General features: G+C 44.4%; 1 protein-coding gene across 1 annotated transcript in view; it reads right to left on the bottom strand.

The window, feature by feature from the left end:
• Positions 1–5,119: 5,119 nt before the first annotated feature.
• Positions 5,120–20,425, bottom strand: part of LOC137359183 (nuclear pore complex protein Nup214-like) — a 53,428-nt gene continuing 38,122 nt past the window's right edge. The window contains exons 15-22 of the mRNA XM_068025245.1: positions 19,279–19,362; positions 18,334–18,582; positions 12,878–13,006; positions 10,183–10,291; positions 7,740–7,973; positions 6,233–6,384; positions 5,840–6,018; positions 5,120–5,188 (exon numbers count right to left, since the gene is read on the bottom strand). Of these exons, the coding sequence (XP_067881346.1) occupies positions 5,120–5,188; positions 5,840–6,018; positions 6,233–6,384; positions 7,740–7,973; positions 10,183–10,291; positions 12,878–13,006; positions 18,334–18,582; positions 19,279–19,362 (1,205 nt within the window). The remainder of the gene's footprint in view (positions 5,189–5,839; positions 6,019–6,232; positions 6,385–7,739; positions 7,974–10,182; positions 10,292–12,877; positions 13,007–18,333; positions 18,583–19,278; positions 19,363–20,425) is intronic.

The following is a 20,425-nucleotide window of genomic DNA, read 5'->3' on the forward strand; positions in this document are numbered from 1 at the left end:
CTCATGGTGTTGGGGGTAATACATTAGCATGGATAGAGGATTGGTTAACTAACAGGAAACAGAGAGTTGGGATAAATGGGGCATTTTCAATTCAGCTAACTGTAACTAGTGGAGTGTCACAGGAATCAGTGCTGGGGTCTCAACTATTTATGATCTATATTAATGACTTGGATGAAGGAACCGAGTGTATTGTAGCCAAGTTTGCTGACAATACAAAGATAGGAAAGCAAGTTGTGAGGAAAAGAGAGTGTCTGCAAAGGGCTATAGATAGGTTAACTGAGTGGGCAAAAACTTGGCAGATGGAATTTAATATGGGAAAACGTGAGGTTGTCCACTTTGGCGGGAAGAACAAAAAAGCAGAATATTTAAATGGAGAAAGACTGCAGAATGCTACAGTACAGAGGGATCTGGGTGTTTCTGTACATGAATCGCAAAGTTAGCATGCAGGTACAGCAAGTAATTAGGAAGGCAAATGGAAAGTTGGCCTTTTTTGCAAGGAGGAATGGAACATAAAAGTTTTGAAATCTTGCTACAACTGTGCAGGGCATTGGTGAGACCTCACCTCGAGTATCGTGTACAGTTTTGGTCTCCTTACTTAAGGAGGGATACACTTGCATTGGAAGCAGTTCAGAGAAGGTTCACTAGATTGTTTCCCGGGACGAAGGTTTTGTCTTACAAGGAAAGGTTGTGCCTTTATGCTTTGGAGTTCAGAAGAATGAGAGGTGATCTTATTGAAACATACGAGATTCTGAGGAGGCTTGACAGGGTAGATGCTGAGACGAGGTTTTCCCTCACGGAGGAATCAAGAACTAGGGGGCACAGTTTCAAAATAAGGGTCTCCCTTTTAAGATGGAGATGGAGGAATCTCATCTCTCTGTGGGTAGTTAATCTTTGGAATTCTCTACCCCGGAGAACAGTGGAGGAAGGGTCATTGGATATATTCATGGCTGAGCTAGACAGATTTTTGACCTACAAGGGAGTTAATTAAGGGTTCTGGGGGGACAAGGAGAAAAGTGGAGTTAAGGCCACTGTCCTCCTGCCTGCCTCTCTCTCAGGGAACTGAAACCATTGAAGACATGTGAAACTCAAAGAGAAAAAGGTTTGCCACATGAACAGTTTTAAGATGATTACTGGGCCCCAACGAAACGCAAGAATATAACTACAATCAAGGATATTGAATATCCACAGGCATGAACCGAATTAGGATTAAGGTTTAATAAATTTAATCTTTCTTCTTTAAACCAAAGAAAGCCTGTTTGTGCTCAGTTATTTGCCTGATAATTGGAAACTGTGAACACAGATTCACAAAAAGGGAAACTTTAAACACAGTGCGTTTAAAATTAAACCCTGTTACAATAAGACCAGGTGAGGACAGCAAGAGACACCCTAGACACCTTGCTCACCTGGTCAGAACAGAAATTGGGGGCGTCCAGATTGTTACCCACAGACAAATGAGTTAAATTGGAAGTGGGAAGCTAAATTGTTCCCAATCAAAAAGAACAAATTATTACAGGTTTTCTTGTGGTGGTGTGTATACTAACATGTCTGCAACTGAAGCGAGTAGCTCTCCAAGCCAGGGTGGAATAACTTGAGATAAATTAAAAGCACTGTCTACGGAAATGTTGAGGAAAATAGCTGAGCAGTGTGGGATCACTGTATGTGGCAAGGCTAGGAAGTCTGAACTCCTAAGGCTAGTGGCCCACCATTTTTCCCTCAAATCTGAAGTAGAAACAGGCTTACAAGCAGAATCTGACAGGGTAGTGTTAGCAAAGGTAGAATTGGAACAGAGGAAACTTGAACTGGAGGAAAGAGAAAAAGAAAGAAACTTCCAAATGGAACTTGAAGAAAAAGACAGGAGAAGGAACAAGAGAGAGAGAGGAGTGAGAGAAAGGAAATACCAGAAAGAATACAAAGAAAGAGAGTTACAGCTGCTTGTGTTAACTAGGGGGCGACAGAGTAACCCTAGTGAAAGCATGGCCAATGTGGAGCAGCAGAATTCAGGCTTGGGTACAAGATTGCTACAACTCGCCCAATTGATTCCAAAATTCAATGAGGAAGACGTGGAAGCGTTTTTCGTGTCTTTCGAGAAACTGGCAAGACAACTAAAATGACCAGTTGAGACCTGGTCTCTTTTACTGCAAAGCAAACTAACTGGAAAAGCCCATAAGGTCTGTTTCTCGCTGCCAGATGAGAGTTCATCAAACTATGAACTGACCAAAAATGCTATCCTCGGCGCATATGAATTAGCACCCGAAGCCTATCGCCAAAAGTTTAGAACCTTCAAAAAGCGGGCCAATCAAACCTATCTGGAGTCTGAAAGAAGCAAGCTGCTGGCTTTTGACCAGTGGCTGAGGGCTTTAAAAATACAGCTCAGCTATGAGACACTCAGAAATAATCCTGTTAGAGGAATTTTAAAACTCTCTCTCATTCTCATTCAAACTCATGTCGGGGAGCAGCGGGTTCAGGGAGCCCGGCAAGCAGCCGTTCTGACCAATGAATTTTCTTTAATCCATAAGTCGGTTTCCCAGGGAGGAACCTTTCCTGATCACCCCCACAAGTCTGAAAAGGACAAAGGGTGGGAAGGTGATAGAAGACCAGGCAGTCCTGGAAGAGAAAGGAGGGGACCCTCCTCCAGCCAAAAGGGAAGGTGCTGTGAGCAATGGGGACCAGGGACCTGTATTCTTTCACTGTAACGAGGCAGGGCATTTAAAAGCTGACTGCTGGAAATTAAAGGGGAAACTGGAAAGATTAATCAGGGCACACCCGCTCAGTGAAGACGAGGGCCTGATGGAAAACACGGAACGGGCTGTGGCTTTGACGGCAGTAAGGGTGCAACCCAGGAAGCTTACTATGGCCAGTGCAGGAAAAGTTAATAGGATTCCTGAAGGTTATCAGAGTTTTGCATCTGAAGGGAAAATAACCCCATATCCCTCGAGTGGGGCAAGCAAGCCCACAGTGATCCTTAGGGGCCACCAGATCCCTTTCATTGGGAAAAGGTCTGACCTTTCCCCCAGAGAGTGTAGTGAACACCAAAATGGTGGTGAGTGGTATTGGAGGGCAGTGTATGTCTGTACCTGTACACCGGGTGCAGCTGGAGTGCGACCTAGTTTCGGGACTGGTGACCGTAGGGATTGTCCCTAGTTTGCCTGTGGATGGGGTTGACCTGCTACTAGGTAATGATCTGGCAGGGGTGGAGGTGATAGCCCCTCCAGTAGTGAAAGAAAGACCGCAGGAGGTCAGAGAGACAGGGCAGTGGCAGGAGACGGTCCCCTGCAGAATCCTTGAATGCGTAGTTGGTCAGTCCATTATCAAACCAGCTCCCCCATAGGAGACTGCATTGACACTGCAGGCAAATGACCATGAGGTCTGCCTGGCTGAGACTTTCTTTGGAAAGTTAGGAGACCCAGGGAATGAATTAAATGGATTTTCCCGAGGTGAGGCTCAATGAGCCGACCCAGTATTGCGAGGGTTAGCACAGGCTGCCCAATCTGAAAGTGAGGCAGAGGGCGTCCCTGATTGCTACTATTTAAAGAATGAGGTACTGATGAGGAAATGGAGTTCTCCTCACAGAACTGAGGGCCAGGAGTGGACAGCAGTTCACCAGTTAGTGGTGCCACAGAGGTATCGAGGGGAAATATTAACGAGGGCCCACGAGACTACAGTAGCTGTACATGTCGGTATACGAAAGACCAAAACCCGCATAAGGTAGCAGTTTGACGGGCCAGAACTCTACAAAGATGTGGTGGAGTACTGCAGGAGTTGCCACATGGGCCAGGTTGAGGGGAAACCCCAACCTACAGTGAAACCTGCACCCCTAAGTTCTGTACTGGTGTTAGGAGGACCCTCCAGCAGAGGGCTGGTGAACTTTAAGGGACAGCCGAGAATAAAAGGGGACAGGAAGGCACATGGCTAGCAAAAGTTTAGAAAGAAAGGGGCGAAAAAGTGACACAGAGGGCAGGTTAAACAAAGTCAGTGAAGAATCCCGGATGAAAACCCCTACCAACCCAGAAAAATGTGAAATGTTAGACCCCACATCCTCCTATGTAAATGCAGACTCTAGAAGCACCCCACCAGAGTTGCGAACAGCATTTGCAGAGACAAAGAGAGACCTCTAGGGGGCAGAGAAACTGTGAGGGATGCCTCACCTAGTCGAAGGGTCACCAGAAAATGCAGTAAAGTCTGCACAAATACCTGCAGATAGGAGTGTCTCAGAGAACAAAGGAGAGAGTAACAGAGATTCCTCCCCCACAATCAGAGGAAAAGGGAACCACCCTTCCCCTGAAGCCAAAATTCTTTGCATCAGGGAGTTCAGGATAGACCCGCCCCCCCCCCCCCCACCGACTCTCCTGGCGAAAAAAAAAAGGGGAATTAAAGCAGCCCTGGCCACCCACACCCCCTGCCAGAACAGACCATTTTTAATGAGCTTCAGGACTGGTGAATGAATAAAAATAAATGAGAGAAATGCCTGGTTTTCTTTCTGTATCTTATATTTCTCTCAAACTCTGTAATGAAATGTGCCATTTTCTTCAAATCGCATTTCATTCCCCTGGGTGTGGAGGTGTCAGGCAAACCCCCACCTCCAAGACTGAGGCAGACATCATTTCGCCACATGAACACTAAAACTTTAAAAATTGCAACCTCTGATTGGAAAGACATTTCCATGGTAACAGACAATGTTGAAACAACGGAGACTCTGTAGTGGCTCTCCAATACACAGAAGTGGTCAGACTAGTTTGTCACATGGCTAGCTGGCTGGGGCGGTGAAATTTGAGCCTCCAACAAGGGATGTGAAGAGACTGTTCCATAAAAGGAACTAGTCACATAACTAACCTTCTGAGCACCCGGGAGCTTTTTGAATTTGAACTCCCAAACAAAGGGATTGCCAGGCAGAATGTCATGCGCTCTCCTGGAACTAAGAGTACCTCCTGCCTGCCTCTCAGGGAACTGAAACCATTGAAGACATGTAAAACGCGAAGAGAAAAAGGTTTGCCACGTGAACAAAGTTTTAAGACAATTACTGAGCCCCAACGAAACGCAAGAATATAACTTCAGTCAAAGACTACAGCGAGCTCTAGAAACAGTAACAAGATATTGCCTCTAACTGTTCTACTTATCTCTTCTACTCTTTTCTGTCCCTATCTTGCATGTTTATATCACGTGTGCACGCCAGCATGAGTGCGTTGTATATCTGCAGGCATGAACACTATTAGAATTAAGTTAAGGTTTAATAAATTTCATTGTTATGCTTTAAACCAAAGAAAGCCTGTTTGTGCTCAGTTATTTGCCTGATAATTGAAAACTGTGAACACAGATTCACAAAAAGGGGAGCTCAAAATACAGTGAGTTTAAAATGAAGCCCTGTTACATTAAGACCAGGTGAGGACAGCAAGAGACCCCCGAGACACCTTGCTCACCTGATTATAACACACAATCAGATCAGCCATGATCTCACTGAATGGCAGAGCAGGCTCAAGGGGCCAAATGGCCTACTCCTGCTCCTAATTCTTGTGATCATCCTTGTAAATCACCTCTGCACCCTCTCCAGCAGAGTCACATCTTTCCTGTAATGCGGTGACCAAAACTGTGCGCAGTGCTCAAGCTGTGGTCTAATTAGTGTTGTATGCAGTTCCAGCATAACCTCCCTGCTCTTATATTCTGTGCCTCGGCTAATTAAGGAAAGCATGCTACATGCCTTCTTAACCACCTTATCAACCTGTCATGCTACCTTTAAGGATCTATGGACATTCACTCCAAGATCCCTCTGTTCCTCCACACTACTCAGTATCCACCCATTTATTGTGTATGTCCTTGCCTTGTTGCATCTCCCCAAACGCATTACCTCACACTTCTCTGGACTGAATTCCATTTTCCACCTTTCTGTCCAATGGACCAGACAATCTATAGCTTCCTGCAGTCTAAAGTTTCCCTCCTCACTGTCAACCAGACAACCAATTTTTGTATCATCTGCAAACTTCTTTACCATGCCCCCTACATTTGAGTCTAAATCATTAACATAAACTGCAAAAGCAGGGGACAGAGTACTGAGCCCTGCAGAACCCCACTAGTTTAGGCTCCACCTCAGCCTTCTCTTTTCTAAAGAGAGACCCAGCTTGTGCAATCTTTCCTGATACAACCGCTCAGTTCTGGTATCATTCTATGAAGTCTTTTTTGCACTTTTCCAGTGCCTCTATATCCTTTTTATAATATGGAGACTTCCTGGACTTCCTTTAACCTGCACTATTGAAAAGGAACATTTTCAGGTCTATGGGGAAAGAGCAGGACAAATTTGGTAGCTCTACCACAGAGCCAGCACAAGCACGATGGGCCAAATGGCCTCCTCCTTTGCTGTTGTGCCATGGACTGTACGGTGATTTTGGATTAAGTCTGCAAATTACCAGCATTTTTTTTGCAGTCTGATAAACTATTTTTTAAACCTGTGGATTAATAACCCATTTTGATAGTCGACTTTGATCTTGATGACACACAATGGTATTGTACCAGGTCGTCTTTAAATTCACGCATGGAGCATGTGAACAGCACACAAACTGAACACAAGCTGCTTGTAAAATTGTCGCTGTCTTTTGCAATAGTTATTTCAAGATTAGCAATTCTCAGTTTTCAGTTATATCGCACTTGCCGGTGAAGTGACATCTGTGCATCATTGTCTTAGCACCTTGAAGCCACTCAAGTATCTTGTACAAAACCTAAAAAGCCATTAGCTGAATCATCCATAACCCATGATTTGCACCCCCTATTAGATTGGTGCAAAGAAAACTCCACTAACACTAAATCTGTGGAGTAAGTGCACTCCTTGTCTGATTGTCCAATTCTTCAATACGTAGTTGCATCAGCTTCCCAACGTGTTTAAATCAGCCTTAAAACCTATCTCCTTGACCAAGCATTTGGTCACCCATCCTAATATCTCCTCCTTTGGCTGCCTGTTAATTTGTGCCTAATTACACTCTTATGAAATGCCTTAAAATGTTTTACTATGTTAAATGCACATTGTTCTGGTTACACAGCATTTACAGCACTGTTACTGAGTCTTTACTAGAAGTGTATATATGTGTTTATGTCTTTGTATGTGTGCATGTGTCCCGACGTGTTTCCAATTCTGACCTCTTGTGCACTCCCTTCACCCCACCATTGGTGGCTGTGCCTTCAGCTGCCCAAGCCCTAAGCTCTTAAATTCTCTCCTCAATCCTCTCTGCCTCCTCTTCTCCTTTAAGACAAGATCCCACATGGCAAGCTGGTCAAAAAGTAAAAGCCCTTGGGATCCAAGGGAGAGTGGCAAATTGGATCCAAAATTGGCTTTGTGGCAGGAAGCAAAGGGTAAAAGTTGATGGGCATTTTTGCAACTGGAAGGCTGAGGGGTGACCTGATGGTCTTAAAATTATGAAGGGGTTTGATAGGTAGATGCAGAAAAGATGTTTCCACCTGCAGGGGAGACCAGGACAAGGGATCATAATTATAAGATAGTCATTAATAAATTTAATAGGGAATTCAACAGAAACTTTCTTACTCAGTGGTTAGAACGTGGAACTCACTACCACATGGAGTTGAGGTGAACACAAATGTCTTTCAGAGGAAACAACAGATAGAAAGATATGCTGATAGAATGAGACAAAGAGGGATGGGAGAAGCTTGTGTGGAGTCTAAACACTGGCAGAGACCTGTAGGGCCAACAGCCTATTTCTATGTTGCAAGTACTGTGTAGTACAATATGATATCAATATTACCCCAAATGGTCAACAGCTGCTGCCAGCTTGAAGAAAAGTTTCACTTTTCCCAGGTGCATTCTGGTCATTCCCACCTGAACCACGGCAGCATTGGTGCCACCTAAATGCGAGTTTACAAAGTGCAGCACCATCCACAGCAGAACAAAATTCCAGGTTTTAGACAATAAAGTGAATGGAGAAAACATATTCAATTCAATTTCAGTAAGAGAAAGAACAATGATCTTTTGCAAAATTCTTTACATGCACAAAAGTAAGACTGAGTGTTGACAGCACATCTATTATTTGTTTAATACAATCTTCTGGGCTCCCATTCCAATAGACAACCAGCTTGAAAGACAATTAACTTTATTAGTTGGACATGAGAATTATATAGATATGAACAGAGGCCTACCTTGAACAGTAATTAATTATAAAGAGAACACTGCAGGAAATAAGCCTGAAGCCACACCAAGTCCTTGACTGATGAAGGGAGAATGGTAAAAATAATTCCACTTTGGAACTACATGCGAAAGTGCTCCCCGGATTTAATAAAATTAACTCCCATGTATCATCTAATCAGCGTACAGAATCCTCCAGCACGTCCATTAAGCTCTACAATACAACTCTATATAACCCATAAAGAGGAAGTGTTAGGACAATCCTGCTATCAGATGAAGGTGCATCAATTATGTAGCTACAACCTGCATTAGCAAGTATCAGATTGTACAGAACCGACACTTCAATAGACTCAAAACAAAAGATGGAAGGATCAGCAGCCATTAACAGGCGGCGTCCCTAGATTTTTTGATATTATGAATGCACTGGAATTGGGAACAGAGGTGAATATATCCACTCGTAGATGATACTAAGCTCGGAAGTAGATTGTATGGAGACAGGAGAGCTGAAGACTGCAACAGGGCAAGCAGGCGGAATGATGGTGCAACACAAAAACAAAATACTGCAGATGTTGAAAATTTGAAAGAATAGAAAGTACTAGAAATACTCAGCAGCATTTGTGGAGACAGAAACAGAGTTAACGTTTCAGGCTGATGAAAGGTCACAGACTTGAAATGTTAACTCTGTTTCTCTCTAAACAGATGCTGCCAGATCTGTGGAATAATGGTGCATGCAGTTAACGCAACAATGAGGGGGAGGCTGCGGGAATGGAAGGTGCGAGGAGACGAATAAAAGAATTTAACACTCTAGGTGCATAATCTATTAAAGGCTAGCCATTACGAAAAGTGATCAAAAAGACTAAATGGGATGCACGAGGCTTAGAATGTGAAACAAGGAAGTACCACAGCAGTGATATAGAATGTAGGTCAGACCTCATTTGGACTAAAATGCTCAGTTTTGGGCATCCCAGCTTAGAGAAGTCATGCAAGCCTTGTACATAGTCCAACAACTATCTCCCAGGATGATACCTTGATGAAAGGACCAAGGTTACAAGCAGAAGTTGGGGAAATTCAGGTTCGACTCCCTGTATGCAAGGGTGATCGGTTGGAGGTGTCTGAAGGAAATGAACAGGGTAGATGAAGAACAATGCTCAGTATTAGATTTCAACATTACAACAGTGGCTACACTTCAAAAAAGTACTTCATTGGCTGTAAAGCACTTTGGGATGTCCTGTGATTGTGAAAGGCACTATAGAAATGAAAGTCTTTCTTTTCTACCCTTCTTATACATGGAATTCAGAACAAGGGATCTGATTTGTAGAATTCAAATTCAACCAGTTAAAAGCAATTCCAGGGCAAACAATTTCACAAAAAAGATGTGTTGTGAGAAGTTTGCACATTGATGGAAGTTATGCTATTGTGGCATAAAGCTCTGGTTAGACCCCATCTGGAGTAACTGTGTTCAGTTCTGGGCACCACATTTCAGGAATAGTATACTGGCCTTAGATTGCGGTACAGAGCCGATTTATCAGAATGATAATGAGGCTAAAAGAGTTCAATTAAGGTGACAAGTTGCATAAACTGGAGTAAAGAGGATTTAGGGGTACTAAAATTGATTATAAAGGATTTGATGGTGTCGATAGAGGGAAATTATTTCCTCTGGGTGGGGGGGGGGGGGGGGGGGGGAGTCCAGAACAAGGGGGCAGAACCTTATAATTAGAGCCAGGCTGTTCAGGGGTGATGTCAGGAAGCACTTCTTCACACAAAGGCTCGTGGAAATCTGGAACTCTCTCGCCCCAGAAAGGTCGATTCAAAATATCAAAACTGAAATTGACAGATTTTTACTGTAAGGGTATTAAGGGATAGGGAACGAAGGTGACAAAGATGGAATTAGGAAACAGATCAGCCGTGATCTAACTGAAAATTGCAATGGAATGGAGGGGTTGAATGGCTTTCCATCCATACCTGTAAAAGGCAGCATTTAAAACAGGTGATTGAACAGTGCAGGTTCCAATTCACTGATAACAATAACCTGTACTTCAGTCCAAATGGTAGCTGTTGCTACTCACCTGATGATAGTTGATAGACTCAGATGTGGGACAATATCTTTCAGGAATTGAGTATTGATTGTCGGGGCAGTATCCTTTAGTACGGGTTCTGTAAGGGCAGCACTTGGAACTAAAGTTAACAAAAATAAAAACAAAGTTCAAAATAATCACTATTTCTCAATTGAATATTCTTTTCCCACACTAATGCAACAGATTTAAAGGATTACAATGGGAGAGAACTTTTTCTCCATGCTTAAGTTATACAGCTTGTCTATTGTCATCGGGTTGCCTGCATCTAAGTGCACAGCAAGCAAGTCCAATTTACATTTCACATCCAGAACCTCAGATTGTCACTGACCACTGCCACTGGCTCCTGTTCTAGGAATGCCTCAATTTTAAAATTCTCATTTTCAAATCACTCCATCGCCTCACTCCCTTCCTATTCCTGCTAGCTCCTCCAGCTGTACAACCCTCTGAGATCTCTGCATTACTCCAACTCTGGCCTCTTGCACATCCCTGATTTTAATCACTCCACGACAGGTGGCTGTGCCTTCAGCTGCCTAGGCACCAACATCTGGAATACCCTCCCAAAATCCCTCGGCCTCTTTCCCCTCTTTTACAACATTCCTTTGAACCTACCTCTTTGACCAAGCTTTTGGTCACCTGTCCCAAAGTATCCTTTTGTGGCTCAGTGTCAAATTTTGTCTGATTACACTCCTATGAAGCACCTAGGGAATTTTGCTATGTTACAGGTGCTATATGAATACAAGTTGTTGTTGTTGATTGTGTGCCATAAGGAGCTTACAAATCAGATGATCTTGACATTTCCAAACTTCTCACCTGACTGACAGCTTTGAAACTAACCATCCCCATGCTCACAAATGCCCCAACGACCTTTCATATTTAGTGTGACCCTCATCCGAGGCCAAAATCTTGTGCCACCTCTGCCAGCAGCTGTTGGTAGAATTGCGGATTTCAGGCAACTGGCAGTGCAGCAATCACACGTCATGGGTCCAAAGTCTTAGCTATTGGACATCTTCCCTCTTCTCCACCATGCCGATTAATGGAAAGCTACACATGCATTTCTGTAGCTCGGCAGTGTCCCAGCTTTTTGGCTTTGTCGCCACTTGGGGTAAAGGCATGGACCCTCAAGGGGTCACACAAAGTGGAAATTCCATTAATTTGCAAGCATAATGGATAAATCCTAAAGTGGAACATCAAGATCCAATGATAAGGCAACACTAAAAACAACCCCTGCAACAGGGCCCCACAAGATTTCAGACAGTTGGGGAATGACGAAGAGACAGAACGAGTCTTTGGAGGGTCAGATTGCCAAGGGTCCTCAGGCCACAGCTTGACATCCCCTCTCTTCCATCACCACTGGCTGGTGTTAAGTGCATTGTGATGCAAGTCCATATTGTTAGTATGCTACAAAGCTATGTAGTCAATGCATAAGTGACTGCACACACAGGTAATTCAGTTTCACTAGGTACAGCAGAGATTAAAAGAGACATGTTCTTGTTGTATCTAGAAGTCCTTCTACCCTATCATTCCTGATGCCTTGTAACGGATAGATAAAAATGGTTACACCCAAAAGATCTGGTAATTTAATATTGCAATAAAAGTTGCAATTCTTTTGGTCACTATTCTGATGGTACTCGGAGGCTATAAAGGAGATTTTCCTTTCTGTCAGTTATATTTGAAGGAAAGCCATTGACATCAGAATTTTTGCTGGTTAGTGAAGCTGTCAGTTTGTTTTGGGATACCTAGCTTTCGTGCGAACATCACCATTTGTCTGCAGCTGTCAATAATACTGGATTGGGAAACCTGTTTAGGTGGGAACCAAGCGCCATTTTTGGAGATTTGCCTGGCAAATAGTAGTGGCGGCATTCAACATTTTGTGCTTTTGGAGTTTTGGTCAGTCGGAGTTTCAGCTCCTCACCTGTTCTTTGGGCATAATGAACTTAGCCTACATATGAGTTCACCGTCTACATTCTAACATCGGAACCTTCACCATGGCCCACCAGCAGGCAGCCTTGAAAGAAAGCAAGGTCTAACTTTGTTGTATCCACTGTGTAATATATAAGTCCTGTTGACTTTGTCTGTTAACATAAAATATAAAAATAAGGCGAAATCTTGTTTATTGATTTTCCATTGTGGTTGTTTGGTGAACACTATTCTTTAGTTTGGTTGATCCCAATGTGGACCGTAACAGTATGAAAGAGACAAATTTACTTTGTGCTATTCGTGACCTCAGGACGTACCAAAGCACTTTACAGCCAATACAGTACTTCTGACAGTGCACCAACCATTGTAATGTAGGGAACATGACAGTCCATTTGCATGCAGCAAGTTCCCACAAACAGCAGTGTGATAATGAGATAATTACCAATTAAATCTTTTTTTTAATGTTAGTTGAGAAATAAATATTGACCAGGCCCCTGTGGATAACTCCCCTGCTCTTCCTTGGAATAGCGGCCGTGGGATCTTTTACATCCGCCTGAGAGGCGCGACAGGGCCTCAGTTTAACGTCTGGTCCAAAAGACGACACCTCCGACGTATTGCAGGCGGGGTTCTGGAGCACCACGTCCATGGAATTTTTGATTTTTTTTATTGCATTAATGATCGATCTCCAAACCCAGGTGTGTAGCAGCTGCGTCCACCCACTCCCACTCCCACCTCCTCCGCTGTCAGTTACAGTCAGTGGTTTGGTTACCTGGCGCCTGACTGGTCATCTGTCTCCGGAAAGCCGCTTGGGCAGCAGCTTGGGCAGCAGGAATGCTGGTGGCCGGCTTCTCGGCACCTGGTGCTCCATGTTTCACCGTCTTACCCATTGGCTTTGGAACTGATGGGAATAGGCAGGCAGGCAGGCGGTGGGAAATTAAAAAAAAAACATTTTGAGAAGCCATCTGTGCAAAGTTATGAAATCCCTCAACATGTCAACAACTTGCATTTATATAGCATCTTTAACGTCCCAAGGCTCTTCACAGGAACATTTTCAAACAGATTTTGACACCAAGCCACAGAGATATTAGGACAGGTGACCAAAAGCTTGGTCAAAGAGGTAGGCTTTTAAAGAACATCTTAAAGGAGGAGAGAAGTAGAGGGAGAGGCCGCCATCGGAGGAGTGAAAGAAATCAGAAATGTCCAAGAGGCCAGAATTGGAGGAACATAGAGATCTCGGTGGTTTTAGGACTGGAGGAAGTCACAGAGGTAGGGAGGGGTGAGACTATGGATGGATCTGAGCACGGAGATGAGAATTTTAAATTTCAGGCTTGGCTGAATCAGGAGTCAATGGGGGCAGGTCAGTGAGTTAGGATACTGGCAGGAAAGTTTTGGATGAATGGAAGATTACGGAGGGTGGTAGATGAGAGGCTGGAAAGGACAGCACTGGTACAGTCCAGACTGGACGCAACAAAAGCACGAATGTGAGGTTACTGTTGATAATTTGTTCTTCCTAAATCAATCATCCAATGCTTGAAGTCACCATTTTTGTAAGTTACAAATGGTAAAACCTTGACTGTTGCACGATGATACTCTGCCACTATTTCTCGAAGTTTAAGGAGTCTGTTTGTTCCATTTCAATTAAATTCTGTTGAAAGAGTGGGCTTGAAAGAATGAGCTGAAAAATAAACTGGCAATGACTCATGGGTTGTAGTATCTTCCCTCCCATTCCTACTTCGTACAATCTTTTGAAAAACGCTCCTGAGCACCTCAGCTTTTAAACAGTAGCAGCTAAGGGGTGCTTTTAGTGTCCTTAGCAGGACCCTCACCCTCCAATTCCAGGAGCTGAAGATACCTGCACAACTTAATAATGTAAACTATTTGTATCTCATCTTCATGGCTCCTTTCTCCTTTCTGGCTCATCTGGTTCACTAATGCTGTCCTTACCTGGTCTGGCCTACATGTGGCACCAGACCCACAGCAATGTGGCTGACTCTTAACTGCCCTCTGAAAAAGCCGGGCTCAAGGCAAATTAGGGATGGGAAATAAATGCTGGCCTGCCAGCGTCGCCCACATCCCATGAAACAATAAAACGATAAATAAAAATTGAGCCCACCTCTCCACGTGAAAGGTACCTAACACTTAAGAAAAGGGGGCAAAGCTCCTTTAGCAATCTGCACTGATTTCAGGCTGGTATCTTCAAACCTGTCAGATGGCAACAGCCATTGATACCAAGAGGCTGCTCCCTTGCTGGAAAGTCTAGAACTAGCGAACATAGTCTCAGGATAAGGAGTTGGCCATTTAGGACTGAGACAAGGAGGAACATCTTCAGTCAGAGGGTTGTGAACCTTTGCCATTCTCTATCCACAGACAGCTGTGGATGCTCAGTCAGAGAGTATATTCAAGACTGAGATCAATATATTAATGCGCACAAGGGGAATCAAGGGATATGGGGTGAAAATAGAAAATGCTGAAAATACTCAATGAGGCCAGGCAGCATCTGTGAAGAGAGGAACAAAGTTAATGTTTCAGGTCAATGACCTTTCACCATAATAGGAATGATGCAGGAAGATGCAGTTGAGGAAGGTCAGCCATGATCTTATTGAATGTTGGAGCAGGTTCAAGGGGCCTACTCTTGCTCCTATTTCTTACGTTATGTTCATCACATTAAGAGGTTACACTCAGTCAAGTAACGCTCCTCTGCTGGCTCTGGATACCGTCCCCCGTGCCCCCCACCGACTCCACAGACATGTCTTTTCTTGGCTAGATCCAACGGCCATTTAGGAGGTTCGTGAGGTGACCTGCATCCTTGAGCATGTTTGGAAGTACTTGGGTTATTGCCATTTAACTGAGGATTGCAGAATTCCTGGAGTTACTAGTTGGTTTAACTGGAGACTGTGCTTCAAAACAAACAGAGGTGTCAAAATATGAAAGCTGTAATCACCTCAATACATCAAGTAAATCAAGCAGTCAGTCCTACTCCTCCAAATTCCCAAATTAGGTTTATGAACACTATTTTGTTCCAACGTCAAGTCGGAATTTTGTTCTCTCGTGCCCCATTTGACTAACAGCAGCTGACTGGCATAAATGCCAGTATCGCTCTAGGAACTGGTGCGTGGGCAAAGAAGTTTGTTTAACTTGTACAATTTTAAGAACCGCAGCATAACACTGATCGTAAAAAGGCCACAGCTTTTTTTTTTAAAAAGCAGGCAGACACAACAGTACATCTTTCCCAAATGTATATAAATGTCTGTCCAGAATACTGCTGTTCTGTCACAGCCTAGAAGACAATACAGCATAAAGGCCCGCTCAGGTCGGGAAAAAGAACCCAACCCAAAGCTGACCGAACTACAGCAGACCCGAGCCCGACCCAGGCCGAGTCCCTCCAATTTTGCTCCGAGCCCGACTCAACCCGACCCGAGCCCAACCCAACCATCCCATTACTTATCTTCCTGACACTGAACCTGCAGGAAGCTGCAGCACATGTGTGATAACATAATAGTGACGTCACTCACTCACTGCACAGACTCAGTTTTGTCCCAGACTCCCAGCTCAGTTAAGTTTTTTAATTTAACACTTACAAGCAAAGCACTTATAGTGGGTGTCCGGCCCGGCCCGGCCCGACTCTACTTGGGCTCAGCCCGACCTGACCCCGAAAGCTGGACCCGGAAGAGGGGCCCGACCCGACCCGAACCCGGCACATGGCGTCGGGTCCCAGGTGGTTCGGGTTGAGTAGCAGGCCTTTAATACAGCAGCAGTACTGTATGTAACTGAGAACATAGCAACAGGAGTAGGCCATTCAGCCCATTGAGCCTGTTCCACCATTCAATAGAATCATCCACTTCAATGGCTTTTTATTCCCATACAATCCCCATATCCCTTTACGTCATTGGTATTTAGACATCTGTCAATCTCTGCTTTAAATCTACTCAATGACTGAGCTTCCACTGCCCGCTCAGGTAGACAATTCCAAAGATTCACCATCCTCTGAGTAAAGAAATTTCACCTCATCTCGGTCCCAAGTGGCTTCCCCCTTATTTTGAAATTGTGCACCCTGATTCTAGACGCCCCAACCACGGGAAACATCTTAGTTGCATCTACCCTGTCTATCCCTTTAAGTAATTTGTAGGTTTCAATGAGATCATCACCTCTCATTCTTCGAAACTCTAGAGAATACAGGCCCAGTTTCCCCAATCCCTCTTCATAGGACAGTCCCGCCATCCCGGGAACAAGTCTGGTAAACCTTTGTTGCACTCCCTCTATGGCAATAATATCTTTCCTAAGGTAAGGATGTCAAAACTGCACACAGTACTCCAGATGCGGTCTAACCAAGGTTCTATACAATTGAAGCAAGACTTCATTACTCCTGTACTCAAATCCTCTTGCGATAAAGGCTAACATACCATTGGCCTTAATTGCTTGCTGCACCTGCATGTTAGCTTTCAGTGACTTATTGACAAGGACACCCAGGTCCCTTTGTACATCAACACTTTCTAATCGCTTACCATTTAAGAAATACTCTGCATATCTGTTCCTCCTACCAAAATGGATAACCTCGCATTTTTCTACATTATATTCCATCTGCCACACTCTGGCCCACTCATTAAGTCAGTCCAAATCCCCTTGAAACCACTTTGCATCTTCCTCACAACACACATTCCAACCTAGTTTTTTGTCATCTACGAACTTGGAATTACTACATTTGGTCCCCACATCCAAATCATTGATATATATTGTGAACAGCTGGGGCTCAAGTACTGATCCTTGCGGTACCCCACTAGTCACAAACTGCCAACACAAGAATGACCCGTTTATTCCTACTCTCTGCTTTCTGCCTGATAACCAATCCTTAATCCATGCCAGTATATTACCTCCTATCCCTTGTGCTTTAATTTTGCTAACCAACCTCCTGTGGGGGACTTCATCAAAAGCCTTCTGAAAATCCAAGTATACTACGTCCACCGACTCCCCTTTATCAATTCTGTTCATAACATCCTCAAAAAACTCCAACAGGTTCGTCAAACATGATTTCCCATTCATAAATCCATGCCGACTATGCCAATCAGATTATTATCCAAGTGACCATTTACATCTTTTAGAATAGGTTCTAACATTGGTTGTAAAACGCTTTAAAACATCCTGAGGTGGTGAAAGGCGCTGCATAAATGCAAACCTCTCTCTCTTGCAAACTGCATCCACAAGTGGAAAATGGGCAAGTACCCAGAAGAAATCAGCCACAGTGAGGCAGCAGGCTGCAGCTGGTGTAACTGTATAAACACATTTTATCAGCCACACCTTTCCAGGAATGCCCTTCCTTGGCAAATGGATTGGTTGCAATGTCAGTGGCTCAGTACAACCTCTATGTTAGGACAATCTCCCCAACTATCGATAAAACTTGAAGCACTGTTTTCACAAACATTATGAAAATTACATCAGCTTTTCAACTGTAACACAAATGATACTTTACATCTTAAAAGGAGACGGTGGCATAGTGGTAAGGTCACTGGACTATTAATCCAGAGGCCCAGGCTAATGTCTGGGGACACTGGTTCAAATCCCGCCCCTGCAGCTGGTGGAATTTAAATTCATTTAATTAATAAAATTCAATTAATTGATTAAAAAAATCTGGAACTGAAAGCTAGTCTCAGCAATGGTGCCATGAAGCTATCATCGATTGGTTTAAAAACCCATCTGGTTCACTAATGTCCTTTAGGAAAGGAAATCTGCCATTCTTACCTGGTCTGGCCTACATGTGACTCCAGACCCACAACAATGTGGTTGACTCTTAACTGCCCTCTGAAATGGCCTAGCAAGCCACTCAGTTCAAGGACAATTAGGGATGGACAACAAATGCTGGCCTGGCCCACATCCCAGGAAAGAATAAAACAAAATATAGAAACAGCACAAGGTATTTGATCTTTCAGGGCGACATAAAGGATCCTGTGCGACTACCTTGAAGGAGGAGGAGTTTTCTCCCTGGGTAATATTTATCACTCAAGCAACATCACATTAAAAATGTTAAAAACTGGATTATCTGACTGCTGTTTGTTGGAGCTTGCTGTGCTCAAATTAGCTGCCCTGTTTCCCTATATTACAACAGCCACAACTACAACACTTGGCTGAGAAGCATCTGGGACATCCTGAGTGGTGGAAGGCTGCAAGTTTTTTCTTTATCTTTCTGGATATGACAGTACTGACACCAGCAGACTTTTTATTTCATGCTCTTACCTGCACTAGCAGGGAGACTTCCAGCGGGTTGAATTTTGCTGAAGGGAGTCGACGACGCAGTGATCAGCGCCGGCGGAAACGAGGGCAGCCTCGTGACAGGAGAATGTTTGAACGAAGGTACCTCTTCCTCTTGCTCCTCGGTCTGAAGACCTTCATGAGCCAGGCGCGGAGAAGCAGAGGAGGCCTGACTCACTTCTTCCAACTCTCCGTAACATTTTGGCGACATAAATGCTGACCTGGACAAATTAGCTGCAGGGAAAAATAACTGGCATGACATGGATTATTTCTGAGAACAAACAGCAAGGTCTGTTTTCTTTAAGAGAAAGCACCCACTGATTTTCAAGTACAGCCCCCACCATTTGTAGTGTAATACACAAAGGGCAGTACAATGATGTTTGTGCTGTTACAGTATAACAAGAATATTTCCTTCATGTCACCCAGTTGTTTCTTGCTCCACATTGATCTGCAGCTTTACTTCAACTGCAGTCAGTGCTTGGCACAAACTGTAACCCCACACCACAGGAGGGGATTAGAAGAGTTTAAGTATACAAAGGGTAACTGAACATGAACAAGGTGTGAACTATTGTTCTTGCATTCAGTGTATTTTAATGAGGTGTGAGCTTGTGAGCAAGCACAACTGTTTGTGCCTGAAATGAACAGAGCCCTGAAGTCACAGTCATCGAGGTTAATCCAAATGGTTAATAACAGTTATCACTTTTTGGCTGATGTACGTGACTGCCCTATTGAAATGTTTTCGGAGTGGGCGCAGGGGGGGAAACTGTATTTTGAGTTTCCCACTTGTGGAGCTCAGTATCAGCACTTGCTGCAGCTGCACTGACCCATCAGGTACAAGTGAGTCCCTTTCCACTTGCCCTTACACAGCCACAATTAAAAATTGTAACCACCCACCCCGCCCATTTCCATTGAAGGATTTATTTGTGCTACCTGGTGCAGTGGATCTCACAGGTGGAGTCTGTCTTTTTGAAAGGAAGTTCCGTAACTGGGATTGTTTCACTGGAGATAGTTTACCTGAAGTCAGAAAAAAGCAAAAATTGCAATAGGTAAAAAAAACACCACTTTATTGTCATGCAGGCCCCCACCTGTCAAGATTGAGGCACATTTTATTTTGCCACATGAACATTAAAACTTAAAATTGTGGCTAGGAAGAAGAGGGCCTATCACAAGGAAGGCTGCATTTGCTGACAACGCAACCACTAGGTAGCGCTGTACTCGCACATGCAGAAATGCAGCCTGTTCCACTGAAATGTCAGTGTCTGCGACATCCAGGCTGCTGCCAGGATTAAAGATGGCACTGTTCAATTTATCACAGAAAAACAACTTCAATCCATGGTAGCACACAATGGACATGTTTGATACATGGAGAACATTGCGCTCTTTAAAGTCTCATCAGAAGGACAGCACTTCTGACAGTGCTGCACACCCTCCGTAATCCTGAGAGGTTTTAGTGCCATCCCACTCTCAGACAACTCACTCATCCCGCTTTCCACCCCCCCCCCACCCCCGCCGGACGCTCACTCCCCGCTCCCCCCCACGCTAGGTCTAGGCCGCGCCGCTTCTGTCCTCTCGACCACTCACACCTACATCGCCCCTTCACCGCTCATGGCCCGCTTTGCTTCTTCGGGCAGAGTGAATGGCCGAGAGGAGGGAAGCGACCCGCAAAGCGAGAAGCCAAAGAGCGAGCAGCTGGAGAAGGGGGGGTGGGGAGCGAGAAGCGAGCAGCCTGGAGTGAGTGGCCAAGGGGGAGAGCGTTTTTCTGCGCATGTGCTTGTTAGTCCTGGCAAGGCAAGACGTAGGCTGTGCATGCGCAGCATCTCAGAGCACAGGAAACTGTTTGCACATGTGCACAGCTTGGAGCGCTCTGATGACGTCAGCGGGCCGCTGCGCTGTCAGGAGTCACTTTGCACAAGGAATTGCCAAGCCCTTTACTGCAAAGACATTTGCATGCTGGCAGACAGTGTTGGAACAAAGGACCCAGTCCCTGCTTCTCCAAAACACAGAAGACCTGGTGAGACCAGTTTATTCTTTTATTTATTTATTTATTGATACAGCACTGAAACAGGCCCTTCAGCCC

This window comes from Heterodontus francisci, unplaced genomic scaffold (genome assembly GCF_036365525.1).
Source record: "Heterodontus francisci isolate sHetFra1 unplaced genomic scaffold, sHetFra1.hap1 HAP1_SCAFFOLD_1608, whole genome shotgun sequence".
Lineage (NCBI taxonomy): Eukaryota > Metazoa > Chordata > Chondrichthyes > Heterodontiformes > Heterodontidae > Heterodontus > Heterodontus francisci.